Below are 24,543 nucleotides of genomic sequence, written 5' to 3' on the forward strand. Positions count from 1 at the left end.
GGGGACCCCAGCCACCCCCAACTTATATAGACACATCCCTCCAGCCTCTGCCTCTGTCTTCACATGGCCTTATTCCCTCTGTGTGCGTCTCTGTGTGCATCCAAACTGCCGTTTTGTTACAAGGACATCAGTCATTTGATTCAGGGCCAACTGAATCCAGTATAAATTCGTCTCAATTCATCCTATCTGCAAAGAACCTATTTTCAAAGGAGGCCCCTTACAATGAATCGGGGGACTTCAGTGTGTACTGTGTGTGTGTCTGTCTGTGTCTGTGTGTGTGTTCAGTCATGACCAATTCTTTGCAACCTCATAGACTGTAGCCTGCCAGGCTCCTGTCTCCGTGGGATTCTCCAGGCATGAATACTGGAGTGAGTAGCCATTTCCTGTCCAGGGGATCTTCTTGACCCAGGGATTGAACCCACATCTCTTATGTCTCCTGCATTGGCACGCAGACTGTCTACCACCAGTGCCATCTGGGAAGGTTCTTTTAGGGAGAACACAAATGAACCCTGTACAGGGTCTCAGCACAAATGTCACCTGTCCTGATCTGAAGTTACCCCTCTGTCCACCCTAATCATCCATCCAGGCTGCTCCCCTCACAGCCCTTGGGTAGATGCCCAGGAGTGGGATTCCGGGTCCCACAGTAGACAATTGCTTCCTGAGCGCACTGCTAGGATGGGATGGGACAAGCCTGGAGTGCGGGTACTAATGCTGACCCTGCCCACAGGTGCCCACGAGGATGGTGGTGTGGCCCTAGGCCCAGGCTCCACACCATGACCTGCTGGCTGTGGGTGCTAAGCCTGCAGCTCCTGCTCCTGCCCGCGGCCCTGCCCCCCGCAGGGGGCTGCCCGGCCCGCTGCGAGTGTACGGCGCAGACGCGAGCGGTAGCCTGTCCCCGGCGCCGGTTGACCGCGGTGCCCGACGGCATCCCGGCCGAGACACGCTTGCTGGAGCTCAGCCGCAACCGCATCCGCTGCCTGAACCCGGGCGACCTGGCCGCCCTGCCGCTGCTGGAAGAGCTGGACCTGAGCGAGAACGTGATCGCGCACGTGGAGCCGGGTGCCTTCGCCAACCTGCCGCGCCTGCGAGTGCTGCGCCTCCGCGGTAACCTGCTCAAGCTCATCCCGCCCGGCGTCTTCACACGCCTGGACAACCTCACGCTGCTGGACCTGAGCGAGAACAAGCTGGTCATCCTCCTGGACTACACTTTCCAGGATCTGCGCAGCCTCCGCCGGCTGGAGGTGGGCGACAACGACCTGGTGTTCATCTCGCGCCGAGCCTTTGCCGGGCTGCTGGCTCTGGAGGAGCTCACCCTGGAGCGCTGCAACCTGACAGCGCTGTCGGGGGAGTCGCTGGGCCACCTGCGGGGCTTGGGCGCCCTGCGGCTGCGCCACCTGGCCATCGCCGCCCTAGAGGACCAGAACTTCCAGCGGCTCCCTGGCCTGCTGCACTTGGAGATCGACAACTGGCCGCTGCTGGAGGAGGTGGCCGCCGGCAGCCTGCGGGGGCTCAACTTGACCTCGCTGTCCGTCACACACACCAACATCACCGCCGTGCCCGCCGCCGCCCTGCGCCACCAGGCTCACCTCACCTGCCTCAACCTGTCGCACAACCCCATCAGCACGGTGCCACGCGGGTCCTTCCGAGACCTGGTGCGCCTGCGAGAGCTGCACCTGGCTGGGGCCCTATTGGCCGTGGTGGAGCCGCAGGCCTTCCTGGGGCTGCGGCAGATTCGCCTGCTCAACCTCTCCAACAACCTGCTGTCCACGCTGGAGGAGAGCACCTTCCACTCAATCAACACGCTGGAGACGCTGCGCGTGGACGGGAACCCGCTGGCCTGCGACTGCCGCCTGCTGTGGGTCGTGCAACGCCGCAAAACCCTCAACTTCGACGGCCGCCCGCCGGCCTGTGCCACCCCGGCCGAGGTCCGCGGCGACGCGCTGCGCAGCCTGCCAGACTCGGCGCTCTTCGAGTACTTCGTGTGCCGCAAGCCCAAGATCCGCGAGCGGCGGCTGCAGCGCATCACAGCGGCCGCGGGCGCCGACGTGCGCTTCCAGTGCCGCGCCGAGGGCGAGCCGGCGCCCACCGTAGCCTGGGTGACCCCGCGCCACCGCACGGTGACCGCCGCCAGCGCCGGCCGGGCGCGCGTGCTGCCGGGCGGCACGCTGCACATCCGGGACGCACGGCCGGGGGACAGCGGCACCTACACGTGCGTGGCCAGCAACGCGGGCGGCAACGACACCTACTTCGCCACCCTGAGCGTGCAGCCCGAGCCGGCCGTCAACCGGACCCCGGGCGAGGGCCGCAACGACACGCAGGTGGCCGCGCGCTTCCCGCTCGACCTCACCACTATCCTGGTGTCCACCGCCATGGGCTGCATCACCTTCCTGGGCGTCGTCCTCTTCTGCTTCCTGCTGCTCTTTGTGTGGAGCCGCGGCCGCGGGCAGCACAAGAACAACTTCTCGGTGGAGTACTCCTTCCGCAAGGTGGACGGGCCCGCCGCCGCGGCGGGCCAGGGGGGCGCCCGCAAGTTCAACATGAAGATGATATGAGAGGCCCCGGGGCCCACCGCCCGCGGGCCTCGCCGCGGCGCCTGCGCCGGAAGCCGCGCCTCCGTCTGCGTCCGAGCCCACGCCGGCCGGCGGCTGGCCCATCTGACGACCACCTATGCATCTCCCATAGGGGGCGGCCGCGAGCCGGCTCCTGGCAGAACTTCCCCCTTTTTTTGTAGGGACCCAACCACAGGACTGTTTTTTCATCAGGATGCGTCTTTTGCAGAGTTTCTCAAGCGTTTTTTTCTAAGGGTTTCACCCTGTCTTCCTGCCCCTGGAGTGGTTGCTCAGCTGGGAGAGGGTGGGATGGGAGCTCAGAGATCCAGGGTCCTCAACACAAAACAATTCACACCTGGTGGAGATGGTCTACACCTGGGATCCCAGGGAAGGCAGTCTGCCTCCGGGTCAGAGCATGAGAAAGCCCACTCTGTTCACACCTGGATACCCACCTCCAACAACACCAGAGCACATACTTACACCCAGGACATACAACAATGATGCACAGATCCAGAGGGGAACACACACACACCTACACACAGCCCTCATACCCAGCTGACACTAAGCAGGTGCCCCGAGATCACCACGGGCGCTTTGGGCTCTTGGTAGAGACCAGTCCCTACCTCGGCCAGGCAGCTCACACCTGAGACCCATTTCTGCTCACACACACCCAGGCGTTCACTGACCCCCAGCTCCCTCTCAGCTGGCCACTTGATGCAGACCTCAGGTGCTGAGCTAAGGTCTTGCTGATCAGGCAAGGGGTGGACCCCTTGAAGGGGTCCAGCACACTGGATGGCCCCTGACCTGATGGCCCAAGTACCTGTACCCAGACTCTCTCCCACCAGGACCTGTCAGGCCAGCAAGACGCGCTGCCAGCTAGGAGAAGCCATTCCTCCAGTTCCTCCCACCATCCTTCAGCTGCTGCTTGCTTCCTGTGCCCTCACCACCTCGGAGGGACAGCTGTCCTGGCCCCTGGTCCAGGAGCATTGCTTCCAGGGTGTCCCTTTCCAGCAGGCCAGATGGTGAGACCTTCGGTCTTGAGTCTGCACCACCCCTACCCTGTTGACCACTGCTCACCTTGGGAAGAAGACGTGTCTGGATGGTTCTGAGGGTCCTTGTCACGTGCACCGTAGGGGCAGTGACAGGGAGCAAGGATGGGACAGAGGTTCAAGCCACAAGGAAGTCCAAACCTGGGACATTAGATGACAGAGGCACATTTGTCTCTGCAACACTGGGGCAGATCTAGGGCCAAAGAGTGGAGAGTCACAGGAAGACTGTCACTCAGGTGAAAGAAGGTCAGTGCCCCAAGGTCATTGCCTGTTGCTCTACAGGTAGTGAGTTCCCTGTCACTGGAGATGTGCAGCAGGAGCTGAGGTTTTGCATAAGCATTCAGATACCAAACAGGAGCCATACATGACCCTGCCTCCCTTAGCCTGGTCCTTGCCCCGACTCTTTCTACCTCGGCCAGACAAACAGTTGGGGGAAAGGGGCACAGGAAGTGTTGTGGGGCCAGACCTCAGCCAGAGAGGAGCTTGGCTACTGATCAGGAGGTTAGACAGTATTCTCACGGACTTTGTAAGAAGGCTCTGTTTTCACCCAGCTGTGTAATCTTGCTTGGCAACTGAAGGCCATTGATGTCCACGTCTATAAAATCAGTCTGATGGTCAAACCTATTGCTCCATACATAGAGGCCAGGCCCATGGACAAGTTTGATGATTGACTTGTTTTCTGGATTCCTCAAGTTCTTTCTGCTCACACATGTCTACCCTGGCAATTTTGAGCAAAGGATTCAGACAGAACTTGGGAATGGACACTGGCCGTTCTTCCTGGGCTAGAAACATTAGGAGGCCCTGGTCCTGCCCCCATATTGTGTTAGTGGGCCAATAGGACAGAGTGGCAGGCTACTGGCCATAGCCAGTCCAGGTGGGGACCCCACCCCAACACCGTTCATGGCAGGACGTGAGTGAGAGCCGAATGGGGTGTCCAGCAGCCCCATACAGAGTCGAACAGAATGGACTAGTTTTTTTTTTCCCCTTAGCATCCGCCTGACCTTGGTTGCCATGACAACCCTGAGGGTCCCTCAAAAAATGACATCCAAGTGCCTTTAGCATCATCATGACGAGAGGGAGTATGTTCTTCACAGTGTTAGGACAGTGTTAGGACTCATAGAACGTCAGTGTTATCGGGATCTCCCAGCCCCCCTCTGCCTGCCCCCATCCCAACATGAACCAACACCCCTTGTCCCCTCCCACCCCTACCCTGCTGTATTTGGTTGGAATCCAATAAAGATGAAACCAATTTAATAGCAAACATTGGAGCTTTCTTTTTATGGGAAGAGCAAGGAGAGGAAGTAGGGGTTTCTGGGGTCACTTGGGGAGCTGCCTGGCTTCAGCACCAAAGCTGACCCTGAGTAACAGGGTGTTTGTGGAGAATGAACCCTGTGATGAGGTTGGAGGTCACACTTCAGGAGTGCTCCTGCAGTTCCCAGCACTGCCTGTGTTCACTCCCCTGGGTACTGGTACTGCTGGGTACTGCTCTGACTCCATTTTGGTGGTGGTTGGTTTAGTAGCTAAGTCATGGCTGACTCTTGCAACCCCATAGACTCTAGCCTGCCAGGCTCCTCTGTCCATGGGATTCTCCAGGCAAGAATACTGGCTGCTGCTGCTAAGTCGCTTCAGTTGTGTCCAACTCTGTGCGACCCCATAGATGGCAGCCCACGAGGCTCCCCCGTCCCTGGGATTCTCCAGGCAAGAATATGGGAGTGGGTTGCCATTTCCTTCTCCAATGCATGAAAGTGAAAAGTGAAAGTGAAGTTGCTCAGTCGTTTCTGACTCTTAGCAACCCCATGGACTGCAGCCTACCAGGCTCCCCCATCCCTGGGATTTTCCAGGCAAGAGTACTGGAGTGGGTTGCCATTGCCTTCTCCAAGGAATCTTCCTGACCTAGAAATCAAACCTGGGTCACCTGCCTTGCAGGCAGATTCTTTACTGATTGAGTTATAAGGGAAGATTATAACCCCATTTTACAGATGGGCAAAGGGAGGGTCAAGCCTACCCAGAGTCCCCAGCCAGGGATAAGTAGGGTGCTGAGAGGGGCCAGTGAGACCAAGCTGTCCAGGGAAACTCCTGCCCTGAGCTGGATCCAGGGGAAGAGCCAAGCGGCTGGGAGGAAAGGAGAAAGGAGGTGCAGACTTATGCCCTCCCCGCTGTGACTCTGGAGCTGGCGGCTTCCTGCCCTGGGGCTGGAGAGTCTCTCCCACCCCCTCTGTGTTGTGCTGTTGGATGAGGACAGCACAACACAGAGCTTGATGTCAGGGCTCAAACCCTGCTGGGCCCTGGAGGCCTCTGCCATTAATATTTCTGGAAGGAGGTGGCCTGAGGGCACCCAGTAGAAACCATGGCCAAAGGCAGCCTCTCACACCCCAGGGTCACTCTCTGGGCCTCAGTTTCTTTCTTTTTTGAAATATTTACTTATTGGGCTGCACCAGGTCTTGGTGGCAGCACGCGGGATCTTCCATCTTCATTGCAGCAAGCGAGACCTTTAGTTGCAGCATATGGGATCTAGTTCCCTGACCAGGGATTGAACCTGGGTCCCCTGCATTGGGAGCACAGAGTCTTAGCCACTGGACCAACAGAACAGTCCCAGGACCTCACTTGCTTCATTTGAACATGGGATGAAACCGCCTTCCTACCCTGCAGGAGACAGAAACAGAAAAGGGGATGTGGGGGGCACTCTGGGGCAACCCCACCAAGCCCGATTTCCAAGAAGTCAGGTGGGAGTGGGCAGACTGGGCCGTAGGACCCTCCCTTGGGACCTCAGCTCCCCTATCGTGCTGTAGTAAAGGCAGGTGAAAGATTGCCTCCTCCTGTGCCTCAGTTTCCTCATCCACAGGGGCCACCTGAGTCCCTGGTTCAAACCAGGTACAAGATCCAGGATTTCCTGAATCCTGTCTTATCTTTGGGATGCAGCTGAGGGGTACTCCTTCCTCAGGTGTCCAAGGACAGCAGAAGGGGTCCCATCCAGTTGGTGGCCAGAAACCCAAGGCGGGGCCCCTCAGATGGGTGTCTGTGGCCTGAGTGCTATGTGCCCTCTGGGAAGTCAGGCCCCCTCTCTGTGCAGTGTGCACATCCATAAACTGGAGGATTGTGGTCCTCTTTCATGCAGGGAACTGAATGAGCTTCCTACAGCCGCTGTAACAAAACTTAATGGCTTACAACAACCGAGATTCGTCATTCAACAGCTCTGGGGCTCAGAAGTCTAAAATGGATTGGAGTTGGTTCCTTGCAGAGGCTCCTGCCTTTTCCAGCTTCTAGAGGCACCGCATCCCTGGCTCACAGCCTCTTCCTCCATCCTCACAGCCAACAACACAGCATCTCCCGTCTCTCTCTGCCTCTGACCCTCCCCCTCCCTCTTATAAGGACCCCCGAGGAATCCAGGGTCACTCATCCTCATCTAATCTGCAAACTTCATTTCCCCCTGTCATGCCACATAACATTTTCACAGGTCCTGGAGATGGACGCCTTTGGGGACTGTAACCCTGCCTGCCACCAAAACTGAGGCATTTTTCTCAGAAATGCCAAGTCATGGAAAATTCGGGAGCATCTGGCATTGGGAACCCTGCTCTGGGTAATGCCAGGGATGCAGGGAGCTTGGCCTCAGCTCCCGCAGTGCTCCAAAAATACTCTTCAAATAAAAGAACAGCTTTAAGATCTGCAGAGGGCCTGACCCCGAGCTGGGGTAGCTAGACGGGGCCACTGCAGGGGTCACACACACGGAGGTCACGTCTGTGGGTGAGCTGAGGCAGGCATTCCCGATTTCTAGGCTGAAGGGGAGGACTGTCCGCTGGGGCTCGACGGGGTGCTGGGCATGTTCGGGTGCTGAACAGATGTTAGCAGGCGACTGCTCTCCTTCACCATGCAGCCCCCTACCCACTCCAACGGGGGGCCATCTTGAGGCGGTCCCAGACACTAGTTCCCCTCAGCCCTGCCTGTCCTGAGTGGAGAAGTCCCCGGGGATGTCACTGCTTGTTCTACCCTGGCCCCTCTGCCGGCCTTCCCCTACCCGACCCCAGGGTGAGGCGAGTGAGGCACTGACCCTGAGCATAAAATTTAAGGGGGTGCCCAGATCTCAGTCATCAAGATCAGTAGTCTAGGGCTTTCTCTGGTGGTTCAGTGGTTAAGAATCTACCTTGCAATGCAGGGGATGCAGGTTCCATCCCTGGTCAGGGAACTAAAATCCCACATGCCACAGGGTAGCTAAGCCTGAACTCAGAGACTATTGAACGTGAACATCACAACTAGAGAGTCCATGAGCCCCAAGAAAAGACCCACCATCAAGCGATAAAGATCCATGTGCTGCAACTAAGACCTGACTCAGCCAAGTAAAATTTAAAAATAAAAAGAAGTTTTTTGAAAGATCAATAATCAACAAATGGAATCAATTCATGCCCCAAGTCCACAATGGATAGAATACCAACCTTTTAAATAAAGATCCACTCTGCCTTGGCATGACCCTGCCTCACTCCCCACACCCTAATGCTGGCCCTCATTCCAACAAAACTTTATTTACAAAAACAGCCACCAGCCCAAGGGCCACAGTTTGCAAATAAGTTTTTTTTTAATATTATATTACAATGTTATTTAAGACATCACTCTGCCAACAAAAGTGCCTGTAGTCAAAGCTATGGTTTTTCCAGTAGTCATGTATGGATGTGAGAGCTGGACCATAAAGAAGGCTGAGCACCAAAGAACTTATGCCTTTGAATTGTGGTGCTGAAAAAGATTGTTGAGAGTCCCTTGGACAACACAGAGGTCAAACCAGGCAATCCTAAAGGAAATCAACCCTGAATATTCATTGGAAGGACCGCTGCAGAAGCCGAAGCTCCAATACTTTGGCCACCTGATGGGAAGAGCAGATTCATTGGAAAAGACCCTGATGCTGGGAAAGACTGAAGGCAGGAGGAGAAGGAAGTGACAGGACAAGATGTTTAGATAGCATCACCAACTCAATGGACATGAATCTGAGCAACATCAGGGAGATAGTGAAGGACAGGGAAACCTGGCGTGCTGCAGTCCATGGGGTTGCAAAGAGTCAGACCCGACTTAGTAACGAACAGCAACAGCAAAAATGTTATTTATCTTGATTACTGGGGTGTTTTGTTTTGTTGGCATCACCTTAAATTCTGTGCCTGAAGTGAGTGTCTTGCTTGCCTCACCCTAATTAATCCTGGATTGGAGCCATAGCCTGGCTGGGTAACTACCCCTCCCCTCCGCCCCAGGGTCTTATGAAGAGAAGAATAAGAATTGGTAATCAGCAGGGGTTTGGGCAGTGAGGAGGCCATTTCCTCAGTACCCCTGGTCCCTTCTGATCCGCCTGAAACAGTCTGGGATTTGTGGAATCCTTGTCCAGCATAATTCACAGACCCTTCCGCAAGCTCACGGTCCTCCCACTGCATGATTCTGAAATCCACCCAAATCACAGGCTGCCCCATGGATTAAAGACAGAGAATATCCATTCTGTGAATTACAGAAGCTGAGTGCCAGTACAGAAAAAATGTTGAATCAAGTTACGGACCCTCACACTGGAAGACCCTCACACTGGAAATGCTGAGGGTCAGCAAGTCAGAGCGGCCCAAAATGTGGGGGACTCCATGAGATGGATTTCTCTCCTTCCCCACACCCAGGGGGCACCCAGTAACGGCCTGTAGACCTCTCAGCCCATCCTGGACCTGCTGTGTGACCTTGCGTGGACTCCAGCCCTCTAAGGGAAATGAGATGGGGCAGGAGAAACTCAGCATGGAAGATGCTCAGACTACAAAACAAAAATGTCTTTGCATCTTCTCAACTGCAGTGACTTCTTGGTTCTTCCTCTACAGAGGGGAAGAGGCTGGGTTTCAGAGAGATGCCACTCACGCCTCCTTGCAGGTAAGGTAAGCCTCAGGCCCCCAGACAGTTTAGACAGCATGTACTTAAGCTAAAATTTCACACTGTCTGGCTTTCCCTGGATTTTCACCATTTCTTGATTTTCCATGTATGGTAATTCTATTATCAAATCTCTTTTTCTAAATCAATGCATTAAGGTAGTGGAGGGAAAGGGAAGCGAGTTGATTAAATTAAAAAAACAAATCCAACTAGTGTGCCTGGAGACAGCAAACAGGAGCCATTTTTCTGTATTTGCTGGAACACGGAAGGAGTGGTAACTGGCCCAAAGTCACAGAGCAAGTCACAGAACTGGGGCTCAAATGGAGCAGTACGTGCCAAGGGTCCTGGGATGGGGGGGGAGTGGGGGCATGCGTTCTGGGGGCTTCTCAGATGATCCTGAAGAAGGGGAAGTGGCTTCGGAGGAAGTGAAAACCACAGAGGAAAGGTCACCTGGCTGAATTTCTCCTTGAACCTTCACTTCTGAGGTTCCCTGCTTCCCCAAAGGTGGGGGAGTCTTAAAAGCCTCGATTCCCCCCAACCTCTCAGGGCTCGATCCTCTCGGCCGCCCACCTTGTGTAACTTTCGGGACCTCGGCCCGTCTTCCCTTCTCCTCCCATCAGCTTGCAGCCCTGGAGCCCATCAGCCTTCATGGGGAAGTACTGCAGAAAGGCCCCCTCCCGTCTGGGCCTGTGGTCTAACAGTTGCCCTGGCGTTTCCGGTTCACTGCAGGGACCGGGTCAGACAGTCCGGGAGGCCAGGAGCTGCAGCTATTGGGAGTTGGTCCTCAAGGGCCTCCTGCCCCGAGGTCAAGCCAGTCCTGAAGGTAGGGCGCTCCTGGAGGGGGGCTGAGGTTGGGGCTGGGAGGAAGAAGCCACTTTTCAAGGCTGGGGTGACCTAGAATCTAGGTGGGGCAGGGCTAGGGGTCAGGCTGCTGTTGGTAACCGCTTGAGGGGGCTGAGTTCTGCGGACAAGGCCTAAGTACTGGTCTTTGGGTATTGTCACCGGCCCCCAGATGCTACCCCTGCCCCCTAGATGCCTTGCCCTCCCAGCTGGACATTTCGTCTCTATCACAAGAGTACAAGTTCCTTCCTGTAGCCCTGAAAGGTTGATGGGCGACATTCACCCAGAGAGGTCAAGCAACCCTCCCAAGGGCCACACAGCAGGGAGGGCCCTCACACACATGCCATCCACTCTGATCTTCCCCCAGCAGGATGAGCAACCTGGAGCCACCCACCAAGATGCCTGGGGCCAACACCCCCACCTGTTCAGCACAGCACACCTACAGCAACCTTGGTGAGAGCCTGGGAGGGGTCCTGGGTGGGCGGTGGCACAGGTGGCCAGTAAGGCAGCCAGAACAGGAAGGTTGGGTCTTTCATTAACTGAATCATTTAACTCAATTATAGCAGCTTTTTAAAAATACTTATTTATTTGGTTGTGCTGGGTTGTAGTTGTGACATGTGGGAGCTAGTTCCCTGGCTAGTTCTGGGCCCCCTGCATTGGGAGCAGAGTCTTAGCCACTGGACCACCAGGGAAGTCCCCTATAGCAGCTTTTTAAGTATTTTAATAAAACTCTTTGTTTTTTTTTCTAAAAAAAAGCTGGATCGCCAGCTTCTAAAAATGAGGAAACGAGCTCAGAGAGGCTCAGTCACCTGCCCAGAACCACACAGGAAAGTGGGGGCCGGATGTTTCTCTGCCACTGACTTGTCACTCCTCTGAAGCATTGTTTCCTTATTTGCAAATTGGAGATGGCATCCTTAACTCGTAGGGCACAAGGTAGTTGAGCGTTGGTATCTTCTTTTTTTGGCGGTGCAGTGCGGTTTTGTGGGATCTCAGTTCCCTGACCAGGGATTGAACCCCGGCCCCAGCAGTGAGAGCGCTGAGTCCTAACTGCTGGACCACCTAGGAACTCCCTATTTTTTTCCAGTCAAAAAAGTTTGTTGGGGTACCCCACCCCACTTCCGTGGCATGTGGGATCTTATCTCCCTGCTCAGGGATGGAACCAGCGCCCCCTGCAGGGGCAACACGGAGTCTTAACCACTGCACCACCAGAGAAGTCCCCATTTTTTCCGTTTTAGAGAGGCAGGAATTACCACCTAGGGTAGAGTCCCGGGCATCCACTCCCCCTGTCCTCACGCCCTTCCCCCACTGCTTCCCCCCGTCCAGGTGAGGTCCGCACCCACCTGCTGCCCTCCAAGGCCTGCCGCCCACGGACATCTGAGCCCCCCGCGACTGACCCGCAGCCCCTGCCCCCACCCCTGCCCAAGAAGACCCTCACCAGGACCCACTCGCTGCCCACCCACAACGCCTCCAGCCCCAGCCTCACTCGAGCAAGGCCGCCTCGGAAGCCCCTTGTGGGGTCCCGCAGTGTGGATGAGAGCCAGGCAGGCGACGACAGGGCGGGGTCAGCCCAGTCGCCTGCAGAGCCGCCCTTCAGCTCGCTGGACACGGAACTGGGCCTCTCCCTCCAAGATTTGCACCACCCGGAGGCCGTGCACGCAGCTCTGGAGGCCCGGCAGCTGGAGGGTCTCCGCGCCGTGCACGCCCGGCTGCACACCCGGCTTCTGGGGGGCCGCCCGGGCCCCTGCCGGCCAGACCACGGCTTCCGCCTCCTGGACAGCTCGCCCTGTGTGGAGAGCGGGGACGCCCTCTACTACCGCCTGGTGCGCGTGCATGAGGAGGCGTGGCACCTCCTGGCTGCCAAGGTGAGCTCTGCCCGCCCCGCCCCTTGGAGGTTTCCCCAGTTTCCCCTCCAAGGCATAACCCTTTCTTCTCGGGCCTAATTGCTTATTTTGCAACTAACACCGTCAGTCCTAGGAATCACGTTTCTAAGGTGTGGGGCCACCTACATTCGAGTCACCTGGGAGTCTTGTTAAAATCTCCCCAAGCCTCTCTGGGACTCAGGAGTCTGCTTTTTTAAATTTCCTGCCACGGGGCATGTGGGATCTTAGTTCCCCAACCAGGGATTGAACCCGCACCCCCTGTAGTAGAAGCTAGGAGTCTTGAACACTGGACCTCTTGGGAAGTCCCCAGTAGTCTGCCTTTGAACTCACTCCTCAGTAAATTCTGACCACTGTCAGCTGATAGATACCACTTTCCATCATCAACATCTTCAACAAAATGTACTGAGCGCTGTTCCTTCGTGTCCTGTGCTTGCTGTTCTAATGAGATTTAAACACTTTCATTCAGCTAATCCTCATGCAAGCATTACCATATTTTATTATAAGGTGCTTCTGTTTTATGCATCACCAAGGGGGAAAAAAAAAAAAAAAAGATTCCGGTCAAATAAGTGTGACCACCAAGAGTCAGACACGTCACCATTTTGGAGGAACCGCATCCATTTGACAGACTGTGCTATTATGAACCCATTTTACAGATGGGAGTGTGGAGGGAGTAAGTTGTTGCTGGCTGTGAGTTCTTTTGTTGACAGCTTGATCCTGATTCCATCTCACAGGCCCCTGGGGAGTTGTTGTGTTGGTTGTTCTGGGGGTTTTTTGGCCGTGCCACATGGCATGGGGGATCTTAGTTCCCCAACCAGGAACTGAACCCGCACTGGAAGCTTGGAGTCCTCACCACTGGACCACCAGAGAAGTCTTTATTTTTAAAATACACACTCCCAGTGCCCCACCTCAGCACCTGTGCTTTTTAACCCCTGTCCCAGAGTGATTCAAATGTAATCTCCGGAGTTGATGTTCTCCTACTTTCTAGAAAGAGCTTTGCTGACCAGTACTGCAGCTGCTGGCCATGGGCGACTTCTGAGCACTTGAAATGGGGCTGGTACTGACTGAGATGTGCTCTGAGTGCCAAATATACACCAGGTCTCAAAGATTTAGTATCAATAACAATCGTGTAAAAACATCTCACTGATATTTTTTTCATTGATGACCTGTTGAATGAGAATATTCTGGGTATGTTGGATTAAATAAAATAGATTATGAAAGTTATTTTCAAGCTCATACAACTCAATTAAAAAAAAAAAAAGCTAATGAAAAATTAGGCAGAAGACCTGAAGAGACATTTTTCCAAAGAAAACATACAGACAGTCAACAAGCAAATGAAAAGATGCTCAACATCACTAATCAGAGAAATATAAAGCAACACCATAAGGAGGTATCACCTCACACCTGTCAGAATGACCATCATCAAAAAGACCACAGATAACAAATGTTGGCAAGGATGTGGAGAAAAGAGAATCCTGTACACTGCTGGTGGGAATGTAAAATGATGTAGCCACTGTGGAAAACAGTTTAGAAGTTCCTCAGAAAACTAAAAATAGAACTGCATATAATCCAACAACTCTAATCCTGAAAAAAAACACACTCATTAGAAAATATATATGTGCCCCCAATGTTCACAGCAACATTGTTTACAATAGCCAAGACATGGAAGCAACCTAACTGTCTATCAACAGAAGATGTGGAATAGATAAAACAATGGACAACTACTAATCTGCCATAAAAAAGAATATAATTTTGCCATTTGCAACATAGATGAACCTGGAGGGTATTATCAGTTCAGTTCAGTCGCTCAGTTGTGTCTGACTCTTTGTGACCCCATCCGTGAACTACATCATGCCAGACTTCCCTGTTCGTCACCAACTCCTGGAGCTTGCTCACACTCATATCCACCAAGTCAGTGATGCCATCCAACCATCTCATCCTCTGTCGTCTCCTTCTCCTCCTGCCTTTAATCTTTCCCAGCATCAGGGTCTTTTTCATGAGTCAGTTCTTCGAATCAGGTTGGCCAAGGTATTGGAGCTTCAGCATCAGCATCAATCCTTTCAATGAATATTCAGGATTGATTTCCTTTAGGATTGACTGGTTTGATCTTGCTGTCCAAGGGACTCTCAAGAGTCTTCTCCAATACCACAAGAGGGTATTATACTTAGTGAAACAAAAGACAAATCCTGTATGTTTTCAATTATATGTAGAATCTAAAAAATTAAACTAGTGAATATTAAAAAGAAGAGGAAGAAGAAAGAAAGTTACTTTCACCTGTTTCTTTTCACTTTTTAAAACGTGGCTACTGGAAATTTTGAATTACACTGTGGTCTGTGCTCCAGCACCTTTGCTGTCATCTTCCTCTTTACCAAGTGGCAAGCACAAATGATGGACACCCTTTGGCAGGCTGGAAACTTTAACCCTTAAACACCTCCTCCCTGGTGTACTGTTAGTGTTAGTCACTCAGTCGTGTTTGACTCTTTGAAAACCCATGGACTGTAGCCCACCAGGCTCCTCTGTCCATGGGAATCTCCAGACAAGAATACTGGAGTGGGTAGCCATTCCATTCTCCAGGGAATCTTCCCTGACCCAGGTATCAAACCTGAGTCTCCCGCATTGCAGGCAGATTCTTTACCATCTGAGCTACCAGGGAGGACCCATAGCACCATCCTCCCAGGTGGTTTTCCTTAAATCATGTTGGTGAATAATATCTGAATTAACAAGAACCTTGCTTCTGGAGTGATCAGTGATAGTGGGGCAAGTTGTGGTGGGTGGGAAGGTTTCAGAACAGGTAGAGCCTCTAGGCAAGCTATGCTGGTTTTCAGGGTGGAGGGGCTCAGTGGTCAGGCTCTGAAGGCCCCCTCTGTCCCACAGGTGCCCAAGCCAGGAGCTGAGGAGCCCCACCCCTGGGGCCTGGAGCTACAGGTCTCTCTGCTCCCACATTTCAACCTCCAGGGGCTGTGTGGCCTGTTGCCCGAGGGTGCACTGCCTGAGGCGCCCTGGAGTGGCTGCGTGGCGCTGGTGGCTGAGGTGCCAGAGCTCACTGTGGCCCAGTGGCTTGTGGAGGCAGGTGCTCAGCCACCGGAGGAGTTCACGAAGACCGTGGCCCTGCTGCTGCTGCAGCTGAGCGCCGCCCTAGAGCGCCTGGAGGCACAGGGCGCGGCCCTGGCCGAGCTTCGGCTGGAGAACCTACTGCTGGTGGCGCCTCGGGGCTGCATGGCCACTGGGCCCCCACGCCTGCTGCTGGCGGACTTCGGACACGTTCGCCCGCGGCCTCCCGGCACCCCTGGCATCCACGCACGGCAGCTGGGCCGCCTGTTCCGAGAGCTGCTTGGCCCGGGAGTGCCCTTGGCCACACCCGTGGCCACAGGCCTGGAGCGCCTGGCGGCCCAGCTGACCCGTGTGTGGCCGTCAGCGGCCCGGACACGCAGCGCACTGCAGGCGCTGCTCTGGGGGCCTGGACCAGAGCTGCGCAGCCACGGAGCCCCACTGGGGTCCTGGCTGCGGGTGCGCCGAACCATGCTGGTCCTGCACCTGGCTGAGCGGGCCGTGGGTGGGGAGGTACCCGGTCTGGAGGACTGGCTCTGCTGTGAATACCTGACGGAGGCCACAGCAGCCTCAGTGGACCTCGCCCTCAGTCTGCTGTGGGACTGACCCTGCCCGTGAGTGACGCACCTGTTCCAGGGCCCCTCCAAGTGGCAGGCCCCCCTCAACCTCCCAGGGCTGGAACTGGTGGCTGGTGAATCCATCATAGGGTGGATGCCCCTTTTCAGAAGGGACCAACAGGACAGCAGAGAATGCAGTTGGAAAATTAGGCCCAATCCCCCCTACTACCCCCAAGAATGCAGTTGCCCCCTTCCAGGGCTGGAACCTAATGGCCAGTGCTCGTAGACGCTTTCAGAGCAGCCCATCCGGGTGTGCAACCACTGCCAGTTCATGCCTCTCCCAGTGATTGGAACCCCTCCCACCACCTTCCAGTAGAAACCAGGTGCCCTTGCGGTACTATGGTCTCATGGTCACTGTGTCCATGGCAATGGGGACACTCCTCCCAAAGGCCCTGGAGCCTGCCCTTGCGCTGAGGCTGGTGGTGTGAACTGTCAACAACTTGTCAAGAACTGCTGGGGGCTTCCATGGGGAGAGAGGTTTCTGGAACCTGAGACAGCCAGCCCACCCCAGCAGGGTCTGAGCTCACCTGCCCACATGCTCCCCTGGTTCCCATGCCCACCCCCCAACTCCCTCCACCCACTGTGGCCTCCTTGCTCCCCTCTGTGACACTAAATTCTGTCCAGCCACCAAGTCTTTGCACTGGCTGTTTCCTCTGCCGGACTTGCTGAATCTCACCTCTTTTAAGCAAATAAAGTTGACCCTCCTGGGCCCTCTCCAGCTCCTGGCCCTGCTTCCCACCAAAGCACTTGAACCACCTGCATTTGTTTATCTCTTTGTCACCTGTTCATCTCACCCATCAGGTTGAGTTCTGAGGCCCTGCCCATACTTAACACACAGCAAGTGTTTAATAGCACAGAATGATAGAATAAACAAAGTTGTTTACAGACTCATCAGGAACCTGAGGGAGAGGATGAGGAGGAAGTCTCAGTTTATACCTCTGAAAAGTAGATACAGGAGCCCTGAGGGGTGTCAATGCCCTTGTCTGGGATCTCCAGTCATGCCCCTTCACCAGCCATGGCGATGCTGGGGGGAACTTTCTAACCCCCAGGTATGACTCCGTCCCTCTCCTGCTCAAACCTCCCCCATGGCTCCCTAGTACCTTCAAAACACAAGGGGTTCATCTAGAGGCTCTGCATGTTGTCCGGCCCTCTCCTGCCACATCACCTTTCTATGTAGGCGCTATCTAGCCTCCAGACCTTACCCATTATTATGCTGATATACCTCCCCACTATGCTCTGCTTCAGACTCCTGTACATCCTCCAGCACCCCAATCCCAAAGCCCTTTCTCTGCCCATGCCCTACCCACACAGACTGGAGTATGTCCAGCCCTCTCTCCAGACCTTTGAAAGCCGACTCCATCGTCAATCAGGTAACCAAATATCCCACCCAACCCCCAGATATACTTGAATCTCTCTGAACTCCTTTAAGATACCTGCTTTGCAACCTATTTGTCAATCTGCAGGGCACAACCCCAGATGCAGCCAGCAGGTGGCACTGCAGGACTGCTGTCTTCGGCCTTCAGCCACCCACTTACCTCCACTCTTCTCTGGTGGCTCAGATGGTAAAGAATCTGCCCACAATGTGGGGAACCTCGGTTCAGTCCCTGGGTGGGGAAAATCCCTTGGAGAAGGGCATGGCAACCTACTCCAGTATTCTTGCCTGGAGAATCCCTATGGACAGAAAAGCCTAACAGAGAGTCTCCCATGGGGTCACAGAGATGTACCCCATGACAACTGGGCAACTAAGCACAGCACCCCAACCAATGAAGTCTGCCTTCTGACTGCTTCAGACTCCACCTCTGCTCTGGCCAGAACACCCACCAGCAAAGCTCCCTCCCCAGCAAGACAACATAAGAGGGCTGAGGATGCCCACGGCCAAACACCCACCCCTTCCTTCCCCTTCCCCCCCAGGAAAGCCCCACTCAGGCCCTGCTCCACTTCTCAAGGCCCAGTAAATAGCTTCAGCCTGGAACCAGGCCACTCCAGCCTGCCTCAGTCACCCCAGGGAAGGGATCTGGGGAAAGGGGAGTGGCAGGTAGGGTGGGAAGGGCTACCACCTGCCCACAGGTAGCAGGAAGATGAGGTATGGAGGTAGCCAGGTGGAGCTCCAGGTTGAGCTGGCTGTGGCCAAAGGTGACACCAGGCCCTTACTTGGCTCACGACTCTTGCTGGCGCAGCTCCCTCAGCCCCTGGCAAGCCCAAGGCCCCTATTCCCTTGGCCCCAGAGCCCATCAACACCATCAAGCCAACACAGGTCTTAAGAGGGATAATCACTTTTATTTGGATTTCTGAGAGCAATAGAACGGTAGATTAATACCTATCTTTCCAAGTTAAGAGACCTAAGACTGTTCCAAAAAGACTTTCAAATAAGAAACTCCTCAAAGTACAAGGATAATCTGAATCATCTTAAACCAGCAATAAAAAAGTAAAATATAAACTTTTATTTAGAATTAAAGCAAATACTTCAGTATCACAAACACAATATTAAACTTCAAGAAATACACGGCTAATTTGGAGTGAGCGTTTATTTGCACAATTACAACATGCGGACAAACCAGCAGGTGAGCAGGCTGACGCTGGTCAGCGCAGTTGATCACACCACCCGCACCAGGCACGGCGCAAAGCACACACGCAAGGGACTGCAACTGAGGCCCGAGTGGCCCCAGGGTCGTCACACTACTCCTCCTCACCCGAGGACTCTCTCTCAAACGTGTAGGCCATGAAGCAAGCGTCAGGTCTCTTGGGGACAAGGGGATGCCCCGGTCTCACAATCTCAAAGCCCAAAAAGCTGAAGGTACGGAGCAAGGCGGCTGCAGGAGAGACACGAAGAGAGACAAGTCAGAACTCCTGTCCACAATCCGGGCTCAGGTCTGGAGACCAAGGCCTGAGTCCTGGACTCCATGAGCTCCACCTCCTTGCCTGCCCCCCACCCCTGGAGAATCTGGGGAAGGCAGTCAACCTACCTCGATCATCGCGGTTCTTGTGGAAGCAAATGAAGACGTGGTCAACATGGAGTTGCTCTTCAGCAAACTCAAGAAGAACTGCGAAGCTGAAGTTCCAACATCAGGAGCTGCCCGCCCATATCCCACCGGGGCCCCAGCCTGATTCTTCCACTTCTGTCTGAACCCCAATTTCTCCCAGGTCTAATCCAGGGTCACCTCCAGCACTGCTGACACTGGAGCCAGGTCACTCAAGGGGACATTCCTAGACACTGTGGGGTGCCCCTGGCCCCACCTACCTGAGACCAACAGTAACACCCCCTCCCCTCATCCCTTGGGTGGTAACTGCTGGTCCACAGCCTCAAAGGGGAACCCCCATTCCAGAACATGAACAACCCATCTGTCTTCTGACTCAGGCTTCCTTCCTCCTTGCACACAGGCGGGCCCTCACCTGTCCTTGCTCCCCTCGGGCAGAGCGCCGCCAGGGATCTCGATGTAGAGGCAGCTGTTGCTCAGCACCGCTCTCCAGTTAATATGTTTGGCCTCTGTGAGCCTGGACTGGACATTAAAAATCCTCGTCTTGTTATTAGACGTTAGTTCCTCTGTTACATTCAGCCGATTATCCTGCAGGGGAAAAAAATCACATTCAACCATAAACACCAACCTTCACAGGTTGGGGATCTTTCCTTTGGCTACCCTGACAACCCAGAAAAGCACCAAAATGACCTCTCACACACCACCACCCACTGCTGATGTTGGCTACTGAGGCCTCTGAGCAGCTCTGCCCAAGACCACAGAGCGCCCCAGGCTAAAGTGCTATCAGGAGCTGCCAACGACGACTAGAGGTTCAGGCAAAGCCTGGGCAGTGGCTCGCACCTTTGTTCCTTGTATCTGGGGCTCAGAGCACTGGGTAAAACCAGGAGGAGCGCTCCCAGCACACGACAAGTGCACAGATGATTGCTGTCTGCTGAGAGGCAGGCACTGTGGGTCTGACCACATCCCCCCCAGCTCAGGTCCCCAGGAGTCCAGAGGAAGGAGCATACTTACAGAGTAAAATAAATTAGCTGAAAGATTGTGATCCCTCTGACTATTCCCTCGCCCACCTGGGATCTTCAGGGGTGGGTGAGGGACATCAGGAGCACCACCGAGGCCCTGGACCCAGGTTACTACAGCAGTTGATGGAGACCCTGGAACTGGAGGAGACAGCAGGTGAGCAGCACTGGGAGGAGACCCCGCGGCCTTTGCCAACAGGGCCTGGGGTCCCAATATGGACAAACTGAAGGTCAAGGCCTTCCAGAGCTCAAGTCCACCAGGGACCCTGCCTCCCTTTTCCAAGGGCGATGTTCACACTGAGCGCAAAAATCAACATCGGGCGGCGGGGCAGCTAAACAATCACAGAAACAAGTGGCCATTCAAACCAGACGCCTCGGGTGATACGCTGCTTAAAGACCCACCCGTCCCCGGGGGCGGGGGCGCTTTTGCCCTTTACCCATCTCATGACTGGCACTAAGTGCCGCCCCACCCAATTCTGCGTCAAGTTCTACTTCCCATTTCTAAGCCCAGCGCTCCAGCTTCCCCTTTCCCACTGTGCGGTCTGCAGCCGACCTGAAGCTCCAGCAGGCTTTCCTTAGGGATCTGACCAGTCCGTCCGCAGACACTGTCCCTGCGGCGGTCCCTTCGCTCGCCCAGAGACGTGCGGCCCGATCAGCGCCCCCGCCGGTGCTGCGAGGCCCGGCCCGCGGAGACGCCCTCCCGCGCGCTCCCCGCGGCCTCCGGTTGCGTCATCTCGGCAAAGGGCCCTCGGCCCCGGGGGAGATTTTCACAATCGCGCAGCCGGCAATGCCAGCAGCCATTTGCTGAGCATTGTAAACAAGCCCCAAAGTCGCCTCCATTTTCCTCGGCTCCCATCCGGGGTCCCCTTCATCAAAGAGCTCGCGCTCCGCGCCAAGCGCGGACCCCCTGGACCCCCGTCCCTGGCTACGACCACTCCTGGCACAGCAGTCCTCCGTGGAAAGGGCGATCCGGCATTCACCCTGATAAGGGCCCCGGGCGCCGTCTACGTGGCGCTGTCCGACTCCGCGCGTCCTCGGGGCTATAAAGAAATCGCCAGGGCGGCCGCCGTCCCGTGGGAAAGGCTACTCCGCTGGGCTCGTCCGCCCACAAAGTCTACATTCCCCGGACCCGTGGGCCTGACCTCGCCCCTCGAGTTTAGCCGCCTCCCAAACCCGACCCCCGCGCCTCTAAAACGGGCCGTGAACTCTGGTGTCTCCCAAACCCAACCAGGGACCCTGGAAGCTTCCCCCAATCCAAACGGAAACCGCCGTGTTTCCCCCCGCCCCACACCTCAATTCGACCAGGTACCCTGGAAGCCCCTCAATCCAATCAGAGGCCCCTCCGCCCGCTTCGGGCCCAACCCGCCCCCACCCCGCGCCCGGTGCGATTGTGGCCTCGACAAAGGGGCGGACCTCGCGCTCCCCGGACTTCCGCGGCGCCCCGAGGCCTGCCCCCTGCGGGCCTGCGCGGCGCCGCTTCTGGAAGCTTCGGGCGGGGGCGGGGCGCTTACCTCTCGCTGCTGCGGCCTCCGCGGCTGTGCAGGCTAAGGAGCGGCATGGTGCGGGTGGCGTGGACGGTGGCGCTGGGTTTATCCCCTTCCTTCTCTCTGGCGAAGCAGTGGCTGTTGAGGATCCGCTGCAGGGAGGATTTCACCATCCGGCCGCTGGGGTCCGAAACCAGCAAAACCTCCGCTGCGCTTCTCCGCGCCGCCGCCGCTGCTCGCCGTTCGCAAAATGGCGCCGCCGTCGCCGCCCACCTTTATAGACACGCGCTCAGGCCACGCCCCCACGCCGCGGGAACGCGGCCGCACGAGGGTGCGGAGCCACAGGGAAACCCAGGCGCGCCCGCCCCTCTCGGCGTCTGATTGGCAAGCGGCGAGGTACACGAGTTGGGGCCGCGCCTTGGATTGGAAGAATGCTTCGGGTCCCGCCCCGTTCCGTTGCCAAGCTCTGCGGACGCGCGGAGGGGGCGGGGCAGCCGTGGCGTCGGGAACGCGCGGCGCGCGCACCTCGCCCCGCCCCCCGCAGCAGGGCCTAGCGACCAGCGGCCCACCTCTGCGCCGGCTTTTAGGGTGGAGGTGGGGGGGGGTCGGAATCTTACGCGGGCCACGTCTCCACCGTGGTCCACGTCGCCCTAGTCAGGGTCCCTTCTCCTGGAGCCGGCTCTGGGCGACAAAGGCCACGGATATTTAGAGGAGGCGTCCTAGCACCCCGTCCTCTTATAGGAAAGAATAATTTTTAGTAACCTGATATTTATCGATCTTAATAATGATTACCTGGATCCTATCTTTCACATGTTGAAACAATTTACAGTTAAAAAAGAAATTTAAATGGTAAAGGTAATATTCAAATTTAGTAAAATATTTCATGTACCATTTGGACTTCAGCAAAAATGCTTTTGCTTGTGGATAAAATGACAGAGATATTTCACGTTTGAATTAAATTTTGCCCCAAGCAAAAGTATTATTCTTTCAGGCCCCACTTTGTTTCATGTTTTTATGTTTTAGGCACACATAGAGTCTCCAAAGAGTTACACGGAATGAAGTAGCTACTTGCTTCTTTGTCTTTACAATCCTTGACTCTCAGTTTTATCTCGTTTTTATTTCCAATCTACAGTGCTGTGTCCACTGGGGTTAGAGACAAAAACTTTCCACAAAGGGATCTTGAAATATACAAAACTGATAGAAATTTACTCTTCAAAGCATATGGCTGAGTCCCTGTGTGTTTTCAAATTCCCTTTTCTGTTGAATGAAGACTTTATTATTTACTTACACAGCATTTGTAATACAAACATCTAATTTTCAGCATCCCTATGTACAATTATTAAGACTGAACAGAGGAATTGCCCTGGCAGTTCAGTGCTTAAGGCTTCACCTTCCAATGCACAGGGTACAGGTTCCAACCCCGGTCATGTAGTTAAGAGCCCACATGCCTCAGGGCCAAACAACCAACACATAGAACAGAAGCAATGTAAGGATAAACTCAATAAAGACTTTTAAAAAGTGGTCCACATCGAAAATTACTTAGGACTTCCCTGATGGTCCACTGGGTAAGAATTCACCTGCCAGTGCAGGGGACATGGGTTTGACCCCTAGTCAGGAAAGATTCCACATGCCACAGGGCAACTAAGCCCATGTGTTATAACTACTGAGCCTACTCTCCAAAACTACTGAAGCCTGTGCACCCTAGAGCCTGTGCTCCGAAACAAAAAAGCCACCACAATGAGAAGTCTGTGCACCTCAACTAAAGAGTAGTCTCGGGCTTGCCGAATCTTTTAAAAGCCTGCTTGCAGCAATGAAGACCTCAATTCAGTTCAGTTCAGTTGCTCAGTCATGTCCGACTCTCTGCAACCCCATGAATCGCAGCACAGCCAAAAATAAATAAATAAATTCTTTTAAAATCTTTTTTTTTTTAAGTAAAACTCAACAAAGACTGTAATAATAACAAGTGTTAGGCCAACCGAAGAGATTTCTCAGGGGAAGAATATTTAATCAATGATATTGTTTAGAATTGTCACATTGTGAAGACAAAAAGCAGATGAATTTGTACTTAACTTTATAATTGCTTTCAATATTTCTTTTATTTCCAGGGTTTGCTGTCACTCACCCATCTTAGTTCAGTTCAGTCACTCAGTCATGCCCAACTCTTTGCAACCCCACGGACTGCAGCACACCAGACTTCCCTGTCCATAACCAACTCCCGGAGCTTGCTCAAACTCATGTCCATCAAGTCAGTGATCAAGTCATTGATCTAACCATCTCCCCCCTGTTGTCGTCTTCTCCTTCTACCTTCAATCTTTCCCAGCATCAGGGTCTTTTCCCGTGAGTCAGTTCTTCGTATCAGGTGGCCAAAGTATTGGAGCTTCAGCTTCAGCATCAGTCCTTCCAATGAATATTCAAGGTTGATTTCCTTGAGGATTGATTGGTTTGATCTCCTTGCAATCCAAGGGACTCTCAAGAGTCTTCTCCAACACCACAATTCAAAAGTGTCAGTTCTTTGGTACTCAGCTTGCTTTATAGTCCAACTCTCATATCCATACATGACCACTGGAAAAGCCATAGCTTTGAGTAGATGGACCTTTGTTGGCAAAGTAATGTCTCTTCTTTTTAATATGCTGTCTAGGTTGGTCATAGCTTTCTCCCAAGGAGCGAGCATCTTTTGATTTCATGGCTACAGTCACCATCTGCAGTGATTTGGGAGCCCCCCAAAATAAAGTCTGTCACTGTTTCCATTGTTTCCCCATCTATTTGCCATGAAGTGATGGGACCGGATGTCAGTCATGATCTTTATTTTCTGAATGTTGAGTTTTAAGCCAACATCGAAAAAGCAAGAGAGTTCCAGAAAAACATCCACTTCTGCTTCATGGACTACAGCAAAGCCTTTGTGTGGATCACAACAAACTGCAGAAAATTTTTAAACACATGGGAATGTCTGACCACCTTATCTGCCTCCTGAGAAACCTGTATGCAGGTCAAGAAGCAACAGTTAGAACTGGACATGGAACAATGGGCTGGTTCCAAATTGGGAAAAGAGTAGGTCAAGGCTGTATATTGTCACCCTGCTTATTTAACTTATATGCAGAGTACATCGTGTGAAATGCTGGGCTGGATGAAGCACAAGCTGGAATCAAGATTGCTGGGAGAAATATCAATAACTTCAGATAAGCAGGATGACACCACCCTTATGGCAGAAAGCGAAGAA

General features: G+C 54.3%; 3 protein-coding genes across 4 annotated transcripts; 2 read left to right on the forward strand and 1 right to left on the reverse strand.

The window, feature by feature from the left end:
• Positions 1-773: 773 nt before the first annotated feature.
• Positions 774-4,792, forward strand: LINGO3 (leucine rich repeat and Ig domain containing 3). Its single transcript, XM_069591473.1, has one exon. The coding sequence runs from the start codon at positions 774-776 to the stop codon at positions 2,550-2,552; it is 1,779 nt and encodes a 592-aa protein (XP_069447574.1). The 3' UTR covers positions 2,553-4,792.
• A 5,153-nt stretch (positions 4,793-9,945) lies between these two features.
• On the forward strand, positions 9,946-16,594 carry PEAK3 (PEAK family member 3). 2 transcript variants are annotated; one of them, XM_069591474.1, is made up of 4 exons: positions 9,946-10,292; positions 10,677-10,762; positions 11,633-12,171; positions 15,061-16,594. In XM_069591474.1, exons 2-4 carry the CDS (start codon positions 10,681-10,683, stop codon positions 15,838-15,840), a joined length of 1,401 nt encoding a protein of 466 aa, XP_069447575.1. In that variant the 5' UTR covers positions 9,946-10,292; positions 10,677-10,680; the 3' UTR covers positions 15,841-16,594. The 2 variants fall into 2 exon arrangements, with proteins under 2 accessions (XP_069447575.1, XP_069447576.1); XM_069591475.1 differs by having other exon boundaries at positions 10,680-10,762.
• Positions 16,595-18,358: 1,764 nt separating this feature from the next.
• OAZ1 (ornithine decarboxylase antizyme 1) lies at positions 18,359-21,584 on the reverse strand. The gene is given in 6 exon segments (XM_069591476.1): positions 18,359-18,661; positions 18,815-18,900; positions 19,242-19,414; positions 19,838-19,924; positions 19,926-19,983; positions 21,354-21,584. Coding segments are annotated over 6 exon segments (684 nt in total). The 5' UTR covers positions 21,500-21,584; the 3' UTR covers positions 18,359-18,527.
• Between the last annotated feature and the right edge of the window lie 2,959 nt (positions 21,585-24,543).

This window comes from Ovis canadensis, chromosome 5 (assembly GCF_042477335.2).
Source record: "Ovis canadensis isolate MfBH-ARS-UI-01 breed Bighorn chromosome 5, ARS-UI_OviCan_v2, whole genome shotgun sequence".
NCBI lineage: Eukaryota > Metazoa > Chordata > Mammalia > Artiodactyla > Bovidae > Ovis > Ovis canadensis.